This window comes from Malus sylvestris, chromosome 7, assembly GCF_916048215.2.
Source record: "Malus sylvestris chromosome 7, drMalSylv7.2, whole genome shotgun sequence".
Taxonomy (NCBI): Eukaryota; Viridiplantae; Streptophyta; class Magnoliopsida; order Rosales; family Rosaceae; genus Malus; species Malus sylvestris.
Genome location: NC_062266.1, coordinates 4,328,713 through 4,348,774, shown reverse-complemented (window position 1 = coordinate 4,348,774; position 20,062 = coordinate 4,328,713). Strand labels below are relative to the sequence as shown.

The 20,062-nt window shown below is 38.1% G+C and overlaps 2 protein-coding genes across 2 annotated transcripts; both read left to right on the top strand.

The window, feature by feature from the left end:
* The first annotated feature begins 7,711 nt into the window (after window positions 1-7,711).
* LOC126628193 (aspartyl protease AED3-like) lies at window positions 7,712-10,367 on the top strand. Its single transcript, XM_050297780.1, has 3 exons — window positions 7,712-8,221; window positions 8,595-9,069; window positions 9,618-10,367. Exons 1-3 carry the CDS (start codon window positions 7,751-7,753, stop codon window positions 9,974-9,976), a joined length of 1,305 nt encoding a protein of 434 aa, XP_050153737.1. The 5' UTR covers window positions 7,712-7,750; the 3' UTR covers window positions 9,977-10,367.
* A 5,981-nt stretch (window positions 10,368-16,348) lies between these two features.
* On the top strand, window positions 16,349-17,707 carry LOC126628192 (protein spotted leaf 11-like). The gene has a single exon (XM_050297779.1). It carries the CDS (start codon window positions 16,370-16,372, stop codon window positions 17,555-17,557), a length of 1,188 nt encoding a protein of 395 aa, XP_050153736.1. The 5' UTR covers window positions 16,349-16,369; the 3' UTR covers window positions 17,558-17,707.
* The last annotated feature ends 2,355 nt before the right edge of the window (window positions 17,708-20,062 follow it).

The following is a 20,062-nucleotide window of genomic DNA, read 5'->3' as shown; positions in this document are numbered from 1 at the left end:
AAATCTTATCCCGACCATCTATTTTGCAAAGCATGCTCCCTTAGGGAGTTGAACATTCAACCCTCACTTACAAATATTATTCACGACCACCTTAAGTTTCTTCAGCAGATTCAAGGGGATATTTATGGACTTATCTAACCAACATGCGGACAATTTAGATACTTCATTGTGTTGGTTGATGCATCAACATGATGGTCATATGTCTACTTATTGTCCACACGCAACGCTGCATTTGCGAAACTCCTAGCACAAATCATTAAGCTTAGGGCTCACCACCCTGATTATCCGATCAAGTCGATTCGATTAGATAATGCTGGAAAGTTTACGTCACAGACCTTTGACGATTATTGCATGTCTGTTAGGATTGATGTTGAACATCTTGTACCCCATGTTCACACCCAAAACGGCTTAGCAAAAGCTTTATAAAGCATCTTCAAACGATAGCTCAAAATTTGGTTATGCAAACCAATTTGTCGATATCTGCCTGAGGCCATGCAATATTGCACACAGTTATATTGATCCGCTTGAGACCCACAGCTATCCAACCTCATTCACCATTACAGTTGATTACTGGATACAAGCCTGATGTCTCACATTTACGTGTGTTTGGGTGCGCAGTCTATGTGCTAATATCACTACCACTACGTACCAAAATGGGTCCACAGAGAAAAATGGGAATCTATGTCATTTATGATTCGCCATCAATTATTAACTACTTAGAGCCCTTGACAAGAGATCTCTTTACCACATGTTTTATGGATTGTCACTTTGATGAAACAGTCTTCCCATCGTTAGGGGGAGATAAGATTACTAACGTTCTTGTAGAACGCCACGAATTGTCGTGAATTACTTCCACTATGTCCTATTTAGATCCTTGTACCAATCAATTTGAAACTAAAGTGCGATGCATTCTAGATCTTTAGAGCATCGCTCAAAGCATGCCAGATACTTTTATTGATCTAACAAATGTGACGAGATCACATATACCTGCTGCAAACACACCTGCAAGGATAGACGTACTTAACGTACGCCGTAACACCACCTTGGAAGGCCAGACCGTCCATGAGGGTGGGGCAGCCGCACCTCCCACACTGTAAGGTACATTGGCAGCTAGCCAATCACCTGCTCTTACCCTGAAACGTGGTAGGCCCCCCTGGTTCAAAGGATTCACAACCCCGGAAAAGGAAAATAGCACAAACTAGTGACCCTAGTCTGAATCCGACCATTGCTTACTCATCTATTCCAACGCCTGAGGTTATTCTAGATTACGGTGATGTCTTCGAATAGGTAACCCGACCTCCTTAGAATCGTGAGATTTTGGTCCATTACACAATATTGGATGAGGTTTGGAATCAGAATGAGATGATTGTCAATGATGCATTTGCGTATACCATTGCTTCCGACATCATGCTGAGTGATGATTTTGAACCACGTTCTATTGATGAATGTCGATAAATAACGGATTGGTCAAACTGGAAACAAACAATCCAGTTCAAACTCGATTTGCTCGCGAAATGCAAGGTGTCTGGGCATATAGCTCCTACTCTAACACATGTGAATGCTGTGAGCTACAAATGGGTTTTCGTGAGGAAGCGTACTGAGAATAATGAAATAGTGCGATACAAAGCACGCCTCATAGCGCAAGGCTTCTCTTAACGCCCTGGGATTGATTACGAGGAGACGTATTCCCCCGTAATGGACGTCATAATGTTCCGCTATCATATCAGTTTCATGGTTTCTAAAAAACTGACTATGCAGTTTATAGACGTGGTAACCACGTATCTCTATGGGGATCTAGATATGGAAATCTACACGAAAGTTCTAGAAGGACTTCCATTGACTGGTTCAAATAGTTCTAGACCACAAAACACTCTCTCGATTAGATTGAGGAGATCATTTTACTGGTATAACTGTTTAAGTGAATATTTGACAAGTCAGGTTATATGAACAACGAACTATGCCCATGCGTGTTCATTAAGAAGTCACATTCTTGATTTGTGATCGTTGTAGTTTATGTCGATGACATGAACCTCATAAGAACTCCTGCAAAGCTTGAGGAAATTGTCTTTCACTTGAAATCGGAGATCTTGGGAAAACTCGATATTGTCTCAGCCTGGAGATCGAGCATTGTTCGGATAGAAGCCTAGTACGTCAATCGAACTACACATAGAAGATGTTACGACATTTTCATAAGGATAAAGCAAAGCCTTTGAAGTACTTATATGGTCGTTCGAACTCTAGACGCTAAACAAGATCCCTTATGTCCTAAGGAGGATGAGGAAGAGATTTTGGAGCTTGAAGTTCCATACCTAAGTGCAATTGGTGCTTTATTGTACTTGGCTCAATGCACTATACCTGACATCTCCTTCGCTATTAATCTTTTGGCTAGATACAACAATATGCCTACACGCAGACACTGGAATGGTGTTAACGACATTTTCCCCTACCTCAAGGGTACAACAGATTTGGGCTTGTTCTACAACCATGAATCCTCAAGAAGAGCCATTGTCCCCTTCGGTCATTGGGTTGATTCTCACCTTGTTGGTTACGCAAGGGCTGGTTATCTATCTAACCCACATAGGGCATGTTCTCAAATGGGTTATGTCTTTACTGTTGAAGACACAACTATATCTTGGAGGTCTACCAAGCAAACGCTAGTTGCGACTTCTTCGAACCATGCTGAGATTCATACCCTGCACGAAGCCTTGCGATAGTGCTTTTGGTTGAGAGCAGTTATGGAACATATTTGAAGCACTAGTGGTCTTACTTCTGTCGTTTACCTTCCTACAACGATCTTTAAAGATAATGCAGTATGTATCGAGCTATTAAAGAAGGGATACATCAAGGGAGACAACACCAAGCACATAGCACCGAAGTTCTTTTATTCTCACTAGCAACAACAACATCAAAACATTGAAGTCTAGCAAATTTGTTCCCAAGAAAACCTAGCCAATCTCTTCACCAAGTCATTGCCCAAGTCTGCTTTTCAGAAGCTCGTCCAAGTAATCGATATGCATAAATTATATGAGTTGAATCACTTGCAATTCTCTTATTTGGAAATTATGTCTAACTCAGGGGGAGTATCCTGAAGCATACTCACTTGATCTTAATGTACTCTTTTTCCTATGATTAGAAGCATTTTTCCCACTGGGTTTTTGCTACCTAACGAGGTTTTGATGAGGCACCCATCCTGGGATGATCATACTCCATTGAGTTCACTACTTTCGTCTTATTTAATGTTTGTTTTAGACATTATGCATACTTTTCACTTTTCTCCTTAGTCTATGGTTTTCCCCCATGCCTTAGATTTTACTATAACGAGGTTTTATGAGTTTTACTACCCATCCATACTTACTTTCTTATATTTGAGACTCACATTCACCCGTTGTGCCGATGACTTCATCAATTGTTCTACCTAATCTGCTGAAGATCTAATGTGACTTTTTGTTTAAGTATTTACACACTCAAAAGGAAGTGTGTGCAGTCGTATTGGATTAGGAATGTGATTGTATAAATCCTAGTGTATCTAGGAGTATCTTGTATATTTCCTTTAGTAGTTTAATTCCTATTAGAGATGTAATCCTATTAGGGTAAGAATTCTACCTATCCTACTACTATAAATAAAGGCATAAGGGGGTGATACAACACACACCTCAGAATTACATATCTCTCTTCTCTCTCTGTTCCCACTGGCCTCTCTCCCACTCTGTCCTCTATACAATTCAGTCAAATAGACCTACAACAATTTTCAAAATATGATTGATTATTTTAACTCTAAAATTGTAAGAAGAAGAAATTTTCAATGAATGTAGTTTTATATATTAATTTCAGTCAAACTATTATGTTTGTTTTTCATAGATGTATCGAAAAGAAAAAAAAAATTTATTAATGCAAGTGGCCCTTTACCACAGTGCTGAAAAGAAGTTGAGCTCTTGCATGACGACATGAGTTCGAACCCTGTCAGTGACTAATCTAACATATAATCTAATAAAATATATCGTTTGACAAAAAAAAAAGTATACTTTTATTTTTATTTTTATTTTCATGTGAAAATAATGAGTAAAAAAAGACTGTATTTTAAGTTTTCGCCCTGAGTCACTAAAAACTCAGAAACTGCCATGTCAAGGTTGTAAATCAAACTTGCATGTCACATTTTCCACTTTTAAGTGCCAAAACCAAATAACAATATTTGGCTTTAGTACTCGAGAGTGAAAATATCACATGTAACTCGAATTATCATAGAAACTCAAACTATATATCATATTTCTATTCTCACTTCCGTATGCTACAACCAAATCACGACACATTGCTTTAGCACTCATGAAGTGGAAAATACCACCTGTAAACATAGTGTGGGCTCTCTCAAACAGTAATCCAGTGTTTAGGGTTTGTAGACTTCTTTCTATTGTTGAGAATGAATTTCACATTGATAGGGAGACCACTGCATGAGCTTATAAGTAAGTTGGGCTACTCCCCATATTGTCAATTGGTTTTATGATGGAACCCCAAGATTTTTCATGGTATTAGAGCAAGTTGTCATACGTATGAAGCTCAATGACCACACATGCTCCACGTCACTCCCCGTTTGTGTTGTCCACATGTTAAGCTTGAAAATTCGCCATACATGTGGAGCGTGTTGATAATGAATCCTACATTGATAGGAGGAGGAACCTTGCATGAGCTTACAAGTGTTGGATTACTCCTCATATTGCCAATTGATTTATTGTGAAACCCCAACTTTCTTCATCTATTCTTATATTGCTTACTATAAATGGATATATAAATTCCAGGCTCCATACCACATGGGGAGTTACAGTGAAACCACACTAAAGACCTAATGAGAGCGTCGCTTTGTGGCGTGCACCAAAATGTAACGTGGCTGGGATCATTTCGAACCAAAACAAGATTGTTGGCATGCCAGAAAAGTAAAATACATGCAAGCAGTATGGTCCAATTTATTGAAAACGAAAGCATCAAAAGACAATCAACGGTGCTGTTCCTTGAAAGTGAACACAAAGTGTGTATTCTCTTTTTTATTGTTAACTTAATTAGGCACTAATACATTGGAGACCGTTTATAAACAAATACATTTTGATGCTTATGTTCTTTGATTTCAAATTATTAACTTCTAACAAGTCTTCGTGTTTATCATCTTGCAATGCATGGAGCTCAGGTCCACGAGTTTCGTCTTCCCCCTACCTTTACAATATGTATATGTATTATCAATTGCGTCGGGTAACACTAGTAGCTATACACTTACATATTCGTATGTCTGTGTGGTTGGTATGTCTGTGAGGGATATATCCCTCAAATTTATGAATTAACTGAGATAAAGAGTCACCTCCTTTAAGAACCTCAAAGCATTGTCAAGCCCATCAGATGGAGACATTTTTAGTATGATTGGAATATGGGGTTGTATATCCAGTGTCAGCCTTGAGAATTTGGGGGCTCTAGGCGAGCCTTTGAAGTGGGGCCCTAGAGTTATTTGACCAAGGCGGGCTCCTACTTCGGCTATCCTCAGGGCCGGCCTTGGGTGCATCACATGTCACCATATAATTTGTGAGATACTTATGTTAAGAAATTAACAATTGAAAAAAATAAAATTTTTATCCACTTATATAATGACACGTAATGTATTACCTATATTCTGGGCAAAAATAGAAAATTTCTCCATCAGATGCTCGAAGCTTAACATATTTTCAAGCGTAATAAAGGCATGTCATTACTCATAAAATTTTAATCTTCCATACTCTAGATCTCTAATTAAGCAAGTGGTCATAAAAGTAGTGCGAATCAGCAGAGTAAAAGATTGAACATCGCCAAAGGCATAAAGGGGGGGTCGGCCTACAAAACAAAATGGAGTACAGTCTGTTATACCAGAACTACTCCACTAACACAAGTCTACAATATATTGTATGCCATCCACTAGACATACCATGACGGATCTCCCATTTCCCTCATCCTACCTCTCTCTCTCTCTAAATATCTTACCAATAAAAATACCGTAAAAGATTAACTATATTTCTTTTTATTAACACCACAAGGTATTGAAGTTGTATCAATTTATGTATTTGGTTGGATTAATTGTTTAATCATTCATTTAAACGATGGAGTAATGAGTGTGAGATCATTATATGGTCTAATGTGTAAGTCACATTCGCACTACATCAACAATAAAACTCATCAATAATAATGGATTGGACATTCAAAAGAAACCATACAACTTCAAAACCTTAGAATGTAATTGAGAAAATTAGAACCTCATAGCTCATTTTAAAATCTTATTTTTTAAGGTAAATTGTACAAAACTACATTAATTATAGGTCGAACCACAATCTCATACCTTATGTTTTTAAAAATTACAATGTCATACATCATCTTATGAATTTGTTACAATGTCAGACCTCTGTCGGTTTGTCTGTTAATTTTTCTGTTAAATGTTAATATGGCTTGGAGTGGAACCCATTCCCTTGTCCAATTGGATAAAAATATTAATTAAATATAATAAATTAAAGATAAAATTATTTAAATATTTTTGTAAAAACAGGTGGAACCCACCTTTTATATATGTCCCGTCTCTCACATCCGATCTCTCTCTCCTCTCTCTCATATCTCTCTCTCACATCCCTTCTTTCTCTCCTCTCTCTCTTCTTGCTTCCTCCATTCTTTCACCTTCATCTTTCCCAGAAATTTAAATCGGCTGAGATAAAAAAAAAATTCACCACTTTCCTCCCTAGCAAAATTTCACCTTCATCCTCCAAATTTCGCCATTCTCCTTCTCTCTCCCTAGAGAAAAATAATAATAAATTTTGGACCAAAAAATACCCTGATTTTTTTTTCATGCGGGTCTATTGGGCCTAGGGACGGGGTCGAATTTGGGGATCTGGAAGAAATGAGGTAGAAGGCCGTGATGCAGTTGTCGAAGTAGAGGTAGAAGATGCCGCCTGCAAGGGCGAAGTAGAGGGAGTGTTCGGAGAGTAAAGTCAGGATCTTGGTGCCAACAGGGAGGTATTTGAGGTTTTGAATTGGGTAAGATGGATGAGAGTGATGGGTTTATAGGGGGTGGGTTCAGGAGCAGGGATTTGGTGGAAGAGGAGGGGGAGGAGCTCCATGATAGGGAGGTGCATATGGAAAAGGACATTGGAACGGACCAGAAGAAAGGGGGAGAAAGAGAGAGAATAATAGGATGTGTCCCATAATTTTTATAATAATATTAAAATAATTTATCTTTAATTCATTATTATTTTTATCCAATTAGACAAGATAGTGGGTTCCACTCCAAGTTACGTCAGCATTTAATAGAAAAATTAACGGACAAATTGATGGAGGTTTGACATTGCAACAAATTCATAAGATGAAGTATGACATTATAATTTTTAAAACTTGAGGTATGAGATTGTGGTTCGACCCATAGTTGAAATAGTTTTGTGTAATTTACCTTTTTTTTAATCTAAAATGGTATATTTACACTAAGGAATGAAAGAATAAATTGGTTGTAAACTTATCATTTTCGAGATTCAAACTCAAGATATTTAACTTACAAATAAGATAAATACTACCGGACTATTAGTATTAAGTGATATTTTGAATTTCATCTTAAACTTGTAGGGTGTAAAATTTAGTTAACGCTAAAATAAAATAAATTTTAAAAGGGGAAAAACAAAAGACCACACAAATTTGACTGCCAAACTATATATAAACACATACTCCCCTACAGACTTAATCATCAGACATTTATACTCTCACAGCCATGGCCACCCTCTCTCATGTCTTGTCACTATCCCTCCTCTTCCTCTCCTTAGCCCATGGCCTCAACAACCCTCAATGTAGTGAGACCAAAGAGCAAGGCTCAACCCTCCAAATCTTCCATGTCTACAGCCCATGCTCTCCCTTCAGACCCTCCAAACCAATGTCATGGGAGGAGAGTGTACTCCAAATGCAGGCCAAGGACCAGGCCAGGCTTCAGTTCCTGTCCAGCCTCGTCGCCAAAAAATCGGTTGTTCCGATCGCCTCTGGCCGGCAGATCATTCAGAGCCCCACTTACATTGTGAAGGCTAAGATCGGCACACCACCTCAGACTTTGCTCATGGCTGTTGACACTAGCAGCGATGCTGCTTGGGTTCCATGCAATGGCTGCGTTGGCTGCTCCTCCAGTGTGTTTAACTCTGCCATATCCACAACCTACAAGAACCTTGGTTGCCGAGCTGCTCAGTGCAACCAGGTACTCATAATTAATTTCATATAAACTTCAGAAAGAAAGAAAAAAAGATGAAATTCCTAACTTTTGTCATCTTTTCACTGTATTTAAACCAATTTGTCTAACAAATTGTAAATCTGGATCATTGATTAGGTGTAAATTTGTTTAAAAGTAAGTGACCGTTTAAACAAATCGAATACTTGTGTCGTTATCCAGCTAAGCATATCCAGTAACCATTTTAAATATGCTAAAAAGTCCCTACCATGGTTTAATAGTGAATGAGATCTCTTAAAGTAGATCCTCTTCTATGCACTTTCTATGTTAATAGGTTAATAATTTGTGCTTTACTAAAATGGGACAAAATGATGCACTAATATTGTGCATGATTAATCTTCAGGTCCCCAACCCCACTTGCTTAGGCAGCTCCTGCGGTTTCAACTTGACTTATGGTAGCTCCAGCATAGCAGCTAACCTCTCACAAGAAACCTTCACCCTAGCCACCGATTCTGTCCCCGGCTACACATTCGGTTGCATCCAGAAGGCCACCGGCAGCTCCGTTCCGCCACAGGGTCTTCTGGGGCTTGGCCGGGGACCATTGTCACTTCTATCCCAGACCCAAAACCTCTACCAGTCCACATTCTCATACTGCCTCCCCAGCTTCAAGTCCCCAAACTTTTCTGGGTCATTGAGACTTGGCCCTGTTGGGCAGCCCAAGAGGATCAAGTACACCCCACTGCTCAAGAACCCTAGAAGATCATCACTCTATTATGTGAACTTAAATGCGATTAGGGTTGGCAGGAGAATTGTTGATATCCCTCCTGCTGCGTTGGCATTCAATCCCACCACTGGTTCAGGGACCATCTTTGATTCAGGTAACATTGCCAAACAATTATTTTTTTTTTTAATTAAAAAAAATGAATTGTTATTAGCATTCCAAAAATCTCATTTGTCACTTCAAACTTTCTATAATTAGAAAGAAAAATACACTTATGAGAAGTGTAAAATAAAAATTTTGGAGTGCTAATAATAATTCTCTAAAAAATAATTATTATCTTAACTAAAAGAATTTTGGTAATGAATGGTATTTTGGATCCTTGCTGATTTAGGGTCTAGTCACAGAGCTACATTTTCTGCGATCATGTGACTAGCCCACATGTCATAATTTGACTAGAGGACCCCTCTTGGACTTAAAACTAGGTTTGGGATTTTTCTTCAAAGCACTTTTCACATTGGGGTTTTTAGGCCACTATATTCTTGATTTAGGATCTAATGATAAGATTAATGATAAAAAAAATCTCGATGTATATAATACAACGGAGTATAGTAAAATTTTCATAAATAGTTTTGACCTCAGGTGATGCTCGTAAGTATATGTCTCAAAATCATTACAAATAACATTGTCGTGTTTTGCGTTAATTAGGAACTGTGTTCACTCGACTAGTGCAACCGGCCTACCTTGCTGTTCGAAACGAGTTCCGAAGGCGAGTGGGCCCAAAAATTCCGGTGACATCCCTAGGCGGGTTTGACACATGCTACTCAGTCCCCTTCGTCGTGCCTACGATAACGTTCATGTTCTCGGGCATGAACGTGACACTGCCACAAGACAACATTGTAATCCACAGCACAGCTGGTAGCATCACATGTCTAGCCATGGCAGCCTCACCAGACAACGTGAACTCAGTGCTAAATGTCATTGCCAATATGCAACAACAGAACCACAGAGTGCTCATTGATGTGCCCAACTCAAGGCTTGGAGTGGCCCGTGAGGCCTGCACTTAGTCAATCTTTTGTTGCCCTTCCCCCCAACTCCCACGACTATCTGTGGCCAACTACTGTAAACGTAGTACTATTTTTAGTTTGGTTTTTTTCTTCTTTGTGGGGTTATTTTGGCCTTTGTATCAAAGTTATTGTTGGAAGTCAAGGACACAAAAGTGGGATATTGATAGGAAAGGTCCAAAATTTAAGTGTTTTTGTAGGTTTACACCGACAAATGTCACGAGAAAGGGATCTCAATCTCAAGCTCTAGCTTTGTGTCTTTTTCTCTGATTGGATTGGTTTAGATAGGTATCAGCACAGTGTCACGGGTTATTTTTGCAAGAGGCTTGCAGCAAGAACCCTGTCCATTCCCAAGGTTTTTAATTCAATAAAATTTCCTGTCATCTTTTGAAGATATAGTACTCTGTGAGATTTGATTGCTTTACACACATGCAAAACATAAGACTTATTATATGTTACATATATGAGGATTTACTTATGTCACAATTCCAGTTTGATTTGTGTTCGGTTCAGAAAACATACAAGTTGAGCTTAAACAAAATATTATGGTTCATTTAAATATACTTTTAAAATGATCCAAAGTGTTTTTGATGAAAATGTTTTTGAAATCATCCTTAATAACAATGTAAATGAATCTTGAAAAAACACTTAAAGTGTTTCCTGCAACAAACACATAACTGGTGCTTGTTGCAGTAAACACTTCCAGTACTTCTAAAACTTAAAAATATTTTTTCTAAAAACGTTATTAGTCATTTTAAAAACAATTTCAATCTAACCCCATAATGTTTTTTTATACAAAAATAAATAAATAAAAAGGAGTTTGAGCTTTTCAATACTGGGCTCATAAAACTTGTGAGTTGCTCTCGCTCCCAGTTTGGTTCAAGGCTTCAAGCTCGACTCTCATAAAAGTTTTTTTATATTATAATTAAAATAAAGATGTCAACAAAATTGAATCCAAATATTATATTGGTTTAACAAATTCTAAATTACTTATTTGTATTCATTAGTTTTCCATTCTTTAAATTACTTGTATTTGGTCAACCAATTTTCTTTTTTCATTAAGTTAAACCAAAATTGAGTTCAAGTGTTTCTAAAATGACTTGAGTCGAGTCAAGCATAAAATGGAGTTGGATCCACAAATGAGCTAGTCAATTAAGCCGAGATTGATTGCAATACTTGCATGTATTTAATACAATCACCATTTGATCATCGAGCTGAGGATTTTGTTGGTGACAAAAACTGTTAGCGGTTAACAAACAATGGTTTTTATGAGGTGGTACAGTTTTAGGGTAAGGATACCAGGTGGTTTAGGATTTTAACCTAGCCTCTTTATGTCAAGCTCTGATCCCGACATACGTCCAAGATCGACACATAATGTCACCAAGTACCTGTATATCTAACATACCCCACCTCCGGGATATGGACAAAGCACAACTCAAGATTCAAATTGCGTAATAATTTTTCTTTTACTCTATAGCTGCATCTAACTTCTTTGTTAGACTATCTACGTAACCTCTGGTAGGATCAAGTCATTCGTAGTTCACCATTTGTTAAACTATGAACTTTTCGTAAAACATTTCCTAGCAGAAAACATAGAGTACCACACTACACATCAACCATAAGCCAAACAAGAGTTGTCATTTTGCCATTCACATACACATATGCTTTCCAACACCATTCCACAATCACGTCAACTAATAATTCATACAATACACCAAAATGCAGGGCTAGAACGACATAGTTCAATCGAAGCCTACATCTCTGAAACTTTCTCAATTTAGACCAAATCCAATGAATCAACGAAGTTAAGGATGTGATTTCGGACCACTCAACGAAATCCAACAACATTGGGTTCCAGACCACTTAACAAAACCAAAATACTAAGTAGGATTCCAGACCACTCAACGGAATCGTGGAGTAGAAGGGATTCCAGACCTCTCAACGGAATCTAAGTATATACGATTCCAGACCACTCAACAGAATTACGGAGTACAATGGATATCGAATCACTCAACATAATCCAAAGCATGATACGATTTCGAACGACTCAATAGAATCATGGAGCACGAGGGATTCCAGACCACTCAACAGAATCTAGACAGAGCAGGAAACCAGACCACTCAATGGAACCCCAACGGAACCCAGTTCTTGACCACTCAACAAAACCGAGCGGAAGTCCAAGAAACATAATAACGGCTTGAAGAAACAAGACATTTATCAAGTTACTCAATTCACGAAGGCTTAACGAAATGAAACAAGCACAAATAGTAAATTTAGAACGAATCAACGAAGCGAGAAATGAAACGAAATCAAAGCAACAAATCCCCATGACAATGGGTTAACGGTCCACTGCTAGCCCTCACATGTAACAAACAATCCAACATGCATTTCAAATCACATTTCACAAATATTCCCAATGCACAAGTCAAATCACATTTCATAATAATAGATCGACGGCTAATTATTAAAAATCACATTTTAATAGAAATCACATTTATAAAACCAAGTCATATCCATAAAGGATACTAAATATGAAATTAGGGTAATAACCATATCATATATATTAAAGTCACTCACCGAGATAGGCCCGCAAAGCCTCACTAAGTCTTCAGTAATACTAATTTTAGAACTTAAGGACGGTTACTTTAGATCAAAGTCAACCCCAATCATTCAATTCATCAAGATTCATATGTCGGATTCTCGATCTGTCAATTCCAAATGTCCTAATATATTACGTACTATAAAGTACTAAAGTGTGGTGTCGATCCAACGGTCGGATCGTCGATTCATATAATGATCAAGTAGCATACCATAATGAAACTAGGTTCAAACAATCAAATCACATCAAATGGATATCAAATCTGAAATCAGGGCATCTAATTTAACTTAAAAAGACATTTTCGGCCAAATGGCCACGTGCCGCCGCACAGGCCAGTTTTCGGCGAACAGAAACCTAATTTTCTGACAAACTCCAAAAATTACTAAACTTTATAGAATTGTAGAACACAACAAGGGGAAGAACTTTCATACCTGGGCTGAAGTCCAATTTGGCTGGAAAAATACCTGAAATTGCCCTTGATCTGTTGGACACCTAGAAATGGGTGTTCTTGATTCGACTCGAAAACAAGCTCCGACGCCTCAACCAACATATGGGCATTGTTCTTGGGGTTGAAAGGAGTTGATTGATAGTGGTATTTGACTATAATACTTTCATGAATGGCGGATCGCAACCATAGACCTCCCAGCGCCATTGATGCCATTATTCGAGAAAATGAAGCCAATCCTTGTCGAGTTTGGGTGAAAATATATGGAATAGGGATCGACTGGGTTCGAAGTAAGGATCAATATGGCATCGATCCTGTTGTCAACGGTGGCCGAAATAAGGAGATACGATTGGGTCGGGTCGGCGAGTTGAAAAGGGGGTCCGGGCTGGCTAGTTCCTCCCTCCCTTCATTTCCCTCCTTTCTCTCCTTTCTAATTGGCCAGTTTCTCCCCTCATTTCCCTCATTTCTCTTCTTTTCTTCCCATCTCAACCGTACACGTGGCGCCCAGATTACTGCTCCAACAAATCTGGAGCCTTCCAAATTAGTGGTTAATAACTATTTTACCCCTACATTTAACTGCTAATTTCTGCTTCGTTAAAACTCCGCTTCACAAACGGTTTTCGCCTACGCACTCGTGAGGTTGAGCTTTATCCAAATATGTAAATAAAAGTGACAAAACATATAGGAATTAAATACGTCCTCGAAAAGTCTATTTAGTTCATTAAGGGTGTTTTCATCCTTCTACTTATCCAAAAAAAAAAAAAAACTATACGCCGTAATTATAAATGCGTCGAAACTAAGAATATGAAATACGTAATTTTAAATAGTGAAATCCAGGGATGAGATTTCACACCTTATATCTCTAGGGTTTAAAAACTCCTTTTAAACATGGAAACAAGCAGGAATCAAAGGGTGCCGATGTAATACTAGCCTAGAAACTCTGATGCCTTTGTTGTTTAGATAGAGAGGAATTACGTAGAGAAAATATTAGGGTTTAGGGTTGCATGAAACGTACCACTCTAGGTCTTCCTCTCTCCCTTACGTAGAGCTCAATGTAGGTGCTCACAAATATTTCCTTGGGGGGCCATGCCTTTCAGTTTCGCTTAGAAGTGAGAGGTCTTAGGTTTGAATTTTGTGGATGACGAATTCGATACCAAATTAAACTGCCCATTGTGTAACTTAACCGAACTTTTCCTTTCCATATTATAAAAATATCGATATACATGTGCTCTTTATATTTCGACCCACAAAGTTCCGTTTTCTTTAGGCCCCATGAGAAAGCAGGCTCTCTCCAAAGAGACAAAAACCCCCTCAGCCCAACTTTAGCTATGTCCAATCCTTGTAACTATGTTGGCCCACTTCATATTTTTTGGGCATTACAATATTGATGAATATAAAATCATACGATAAAGTAGATATTATCAAAGGCTGACGTAAGACTTGTGTCACCGCCTTTGACAAAAAAGTCTTACATTCTCAGGAGATTAATTGACTCTTGATGCCACACCTTCACCTTCAAGCCTCCTCTCCTCTGTTGGATTTCATCCGAATTCAAATTATGAGAATTTTAGAAATTTTTATATTCTTGTTATTCATTGTATATCATGCATATTATGCAGTTATAAATTATTTGAATTTTTTTATTAAAATTAAACACAAATATACTTAACAAATATTAATCTTACAATATACAATGAACAATTAAAATATGAAAATCTCTAAAATTCTAAAAGAAAATTCTGAAAGTATCCTCGTCCCCCTCCTTTTATCTTATAAACTATTTTTCTGTTTGATGCCATTCGTTCAAGCGCCGCCAACCTGCACACCCTAGGGCCGACACCCTACTTTTAATAGTTGGTTGCCTTGTCTCATCAATAAAATCAATATACAATATTATTTCTAATACATATAATTTCTTTCTCTCTTAATCTTTTTTAGTAATTACATATTCTCAAGATTGATTTATATAAGATACTATTATTTACATATTCATTTTTATTTTTTACATAATTTTTTTTAATTTTCAATCGTTATACTGATTGAATTAAAAAAAATTAATACCAAAAATTAACAAAAGTGTACGCTAAATAAAAATAGATCTGGAAATAATAACATCTTGTATACATAGCCATCAGTTCGCCCGAGGGCTGATATCTAGATATCTCCCAAACCAACAGCTTTCCAATTAATTTGCTTTCAAATTTGAAAATCAACTATATAGAATGAATTAACTGTTAATATTCATTATATTTTTAATCAAAACGCTAATATATGTTATATTTTTATTCCAAACCGCCCGATCATTCGCGTAAATGATGGGGTCATACAAAGGCTGAGAGTGGAGTCAGAACCAACCATTCCCATCATAATTAAATTATTTTCTTCATTTCACGAATCATATATATATAACGTGCAGTTAGGTCATCAATCATCATCCTTTTTGAAAAACAAAATAATAAAGCAAATTCCCCACTTTTTGTAGACTTATATTGCAAAACATACGTATACATCCACCATCATCATCCGCTTGTTGTACAGTAATTTTTTTTTTTTAACTAGTTGATTATCTCTACTAAAGAAAAGAATGTGAGTTTAGTCTCATAATGGGTCAGCAATAATATAGTTCAAATATGTCTTTGACGAGAATCGAACATAAAACATTTCACTTGCAAATGAAGAAAAATAGTATTAGACCATAGTACTATGTGACGTACAATAAATACTTTTAAACATAGTTTATTAAAAATGAACATTTCCGTTCACCAAGAGGAAATAACCCGAGTGAGGATCCTCACCGGATCCTCCAATCACATCAGTTCATCGTACATCGTGCGGCCAGTTTTTGTCAGGTACTGTTTATATTCAATTTTAAATAAAAAAATTTACAATAATTTCTGACCGCACAATATACGATGAACGGATGTGATTGGGGGATTTTTAAAATCCTTACAAAGAGAATCTGACAATGATCCTCCTGGAAATAACCCAACATCCATACACATTTACTCCTTTTTACTTTTTTTTTTCGAAAGTTTTTATTTATTTAATATAAGTGATGGTTTACACTAACATATTATAATAGGAACAAGGAAAGAGTTTTAAATTCAAAATACAGTGAGTTAGGGGAAAAGAAAAAAAACTCTAACCTATAGTTCGTTTAGAAGTTTTTTTTTTAAATGAATAAAAGTTTTTCTAATAAAAATATTTTTAGAATCAATTCTTATTAAAAATGTAAATACTAGAAAGGTACTTAAAAGTATTTCCTAACTGAAATTCAAAAAATAATTTTTTTCTAAAAACACAAACGATCCATCCAACAATCCAGCATTTTCACTATTTCTAGTTAATTGACATGCAAGTTTGGCGGGGAGGGGGAAGAAAACGAAAAGTTGACCATTTCCGAGTTCGTAACTTTTCAACTCGCACGCACTTCCATTTCAAACACAACCCACCAACCAGCACCCATATCATTCCTCCTATCAAAATCTTATCCCCTTCCTCTTGCAATCATCCCAACAAACACGACCCAGATCCCAGAGTTCCAGATCCAAACACAATCAGACACAGAGACATCGCAAAAATGGAAGTGAAGGTCCGTACGGTTCGGTCCTTGGTCTCCAAGCTCAGCTCCGTCTCCTCCCAAACCCGAGCCGACGCCCTCAAAGAGCTTCGCCTCATCACCAAGCTCGACCCAGACAGCCGCCCCCTCGTCGCCGAATCCGGCGCCATACCTTACTTGTCCGAAACCCTCTTCGACTCCTCCCCTTCCCTCCAAGACGACGCCGCCGCCGCCCTCCTAAACGTCTCCATCTCCTGCCGCCACTCCCTCATCTCCACCCGCGGCCTCCTCGACGCTCTCTCCCACGTTCTCCGCCACCACGCCTCCCCTTCCTCCTCCCCCTTCGCCGTCCAGTCCTCCGCCGCCACCCTCCACAGCCTCCTCGTCGTCGACGACTACCGCCCCATGATCGGCTCCAAGCGCGACATCGTCTACTCTCTGATCGACATCGTCAAGAGCCCCAATTCTCCCGCGCGGTCGGTGAAGGACGCGCTGAAGGCGCTGTTCGGGATCGCTCTCTACGCGCTCAACCGCGGCGCGCTGGTGGAGCTCGGGGCCGTTCCTGCGCTTTTTACTTTGGTGGTGAAGGATGGGCGCGTGGGGATCGTGGAGGACGCCACGGCGGTGATCGCGCAGGTGGCCGGGTGCGAGGAGAGCGAGGAAGCGTTTCAGAGGGTTTCCGGGGTCAGGGTTTTGGCGGATTTGCTGGATCTCTCGACCGGGTCCAGCTTGAGGAGCAAGGAGAACGCGGTGGGTGCGCTGCTTAATCTGTCCAGGTGCGGCGGAGAGAGGGCGCTGAGGGAGGTGAGGGAGGAGGGGCTGGGAGTGGTGGATGGGATTGCTGATGTGGCGGAGAGTGGCAGCGCAAAAGCGAAGAGCAAGGCAGTTGCGCTGCTGAAGGTGGTTGATGGCGGGAGCGGATGCATTGCCAGCGTTTTCAGAGATCCGCGGTTTCATTCTCTACTAAACCAAACTTCGTAAATTTGGTGTTAATTTGTTTTTATTTTTTAGTGATGTAGATATTGTAGATTTTACGAGTTCAATGTATGATACTTAGGAATGATTGATTAACCTTTTCATAAAAAAAGAAAAGAAAAAGAAGAATGATTGAATGATTGATTAACATCTTCAGGTCGTAGTGTTGAATTATCTTTTTTTTTTTTTTTTTTTTTTTGTCCGAGAAAAATTGAGCATTGGTATTGTTGCTTTGATCTATGACTTGCTATCGCCGTTAAATTTAAGATAAGATAAGATGAACTTAATTTGTAAGATATTTCTTCTTGTCTTGAGCTAAAATTGAATTTTGTCTAGATAAGTTTATCTTACATTGTCGATTTTAAGTCTAGATAAAAGAGGAGAGGAGAGGATGTCAGGTAGTCAACGGCAGACATTTCGTTCTTACTTCAAATTCTTATCATAATAAATCTTAAACGAAAGCAAACCCTACTTAGTACAATAGGGCTTTATTGTTGTTGTTTGTCTTGAGCTGAAAGGCTTCAGGGAAGAGGTTTCCCTTTGGATAATTGCACTCTGTGGTTTATTAGGTTGTTTTATGGGTTATCTTTCTCGCTTAGTGTTAATTAATTTAGGAATACTTTGGATGTGATCCTTAATCCTTAACATTCTTTAACTAAAACCTTAATGATATTCAAAGTTTGATCAAAGTCTATTGACTTTGTACACCTCATTATATTACAATTACTATTTTTATTTTTATAGTTTTGACATTAATTGTTTGATATTTTATGAGATTTATAATCCTATAAATTTAAAATCTCTCAATATAATACCATTAGAAACGGTTACAATAAAAAAATGGGAAATTTTATTTGGACCCATATAAATTATTTATACACCCAACTTAAACTTTAAATATGAATTATTTTTTTTACCCTATTGCATAATTACCGTCAAGTAAAAAAATGAAATGAACAATAAAACCAAAATTTATCAATAGACCCATATATACCCAATAATCAATCTACTTCTTGCTACCATCTGGGAATGTGTCGCGCCTTCATCGAACTAGCTCAATGTTACTTCTGAGTTTCTACATGCTTATGTTATTGTTTATGGATTCGAAGCAACCAAGGATTCTTCAAACTTCAAATCATATGAATGAAAAGCTGATCCAACGGACCATGTGAAACTTTTGGATTTTGTACTAAATATTGGAGGGATTGGCTGATCCAATTTTGATCATTTGCAAAAAAACGCATACTGATTGAACAAAAAATAAATTAAAAATATATGGGATTTAAATATTTAATTTTTTTTAATCATCTATATGGGATTAAGCAAAATCAACAGATGAAAGATTAATTAAAACATATATGGGATTGAGTAAAATCAGCAAAAAAGATGGATTACGCATGAGACAAATATGTGAGAGATATTGCTGTCTTTATGCCTTGAATGAGTTTCAAAACATTGATTTTCATTTTTTATTTTTTAAATGGGTGTAAAGATAAATTTGTATATCAAATTGTGTTTGTGAGGGTAGTTTAGGTAGTAAGTTTGGGTTTAAAGAGATATTAATAGTTTAGTTAAAAATAATATAGGTGTAGAGAGTAAGTTTGGTGTAAAAAGAGATTGTATGGGTTCAAATAAAATTTCTCTAAAAAAATTCAACATTTTGATTGAATAAATGGATAAAAACTGTCACATCCCGACCCGGGCCCCCACCACATCCCGGACTCGACTCCGCCGTAGCACGATATTGTTCGCTTTGGGCCCCGACTACGCCCTTACGGTTTTGTTTCTGGGAACTCACGCAAGAACTTCCCAATGGGTCACCCATCTTGAGATTGCTCTCGTGCGAACTCGCTTAACTTCGGAGTTCCTACGAAACCCGAGATTTGATATTAGAGCCAATCCCTGGCCGAATGTGGGGTGTGGATTGTAACATCCCACATTGTCCGAATGGATCATGTAAGCCTTATATGTATATGCCCACCTTTTCCTAGCACAAGGCCTTTTGGGAGCTCACTTGCTTAAAGTCCTAGTTTTTGGGCTGAGAAGCTCACAGATCTCGTCAAGGCAACCAGGTTAGTGGCGGCCACGACGAGGATAACCCGAGAAGGAGACGGAATATTCTTGACGGTGTCAGGCTAACTAATGGTATTGGCCTGAGCATGGGGGCGCGTCTGGCCGTGCCCTTGATGGCACGTGGGGGCACGTGAGCCGTCCAAAAATTAATTTAAAATTTTGGGGATGTTCGTGACGTCGAGTAGGTCACGATGGTATATTTAAACCCTAGGTTTGAGCAAACGATGGGGTTTTATTTAGGTTTCCGTATATATGCTTTAATTAATTCTATTTTAGTTATTTTACTTATAGGGGAAACGTATCCCGAGGAATTGCGAGGCCAGGCTAGGCTCGGGGGCTACGACCCATCAACGTACTTGTGAGTAGGCAGTTTGTTTTTATACCTATACATAATTATAGTTTCCATAAATGCATATTTACTTCACTTTACGCTTATAT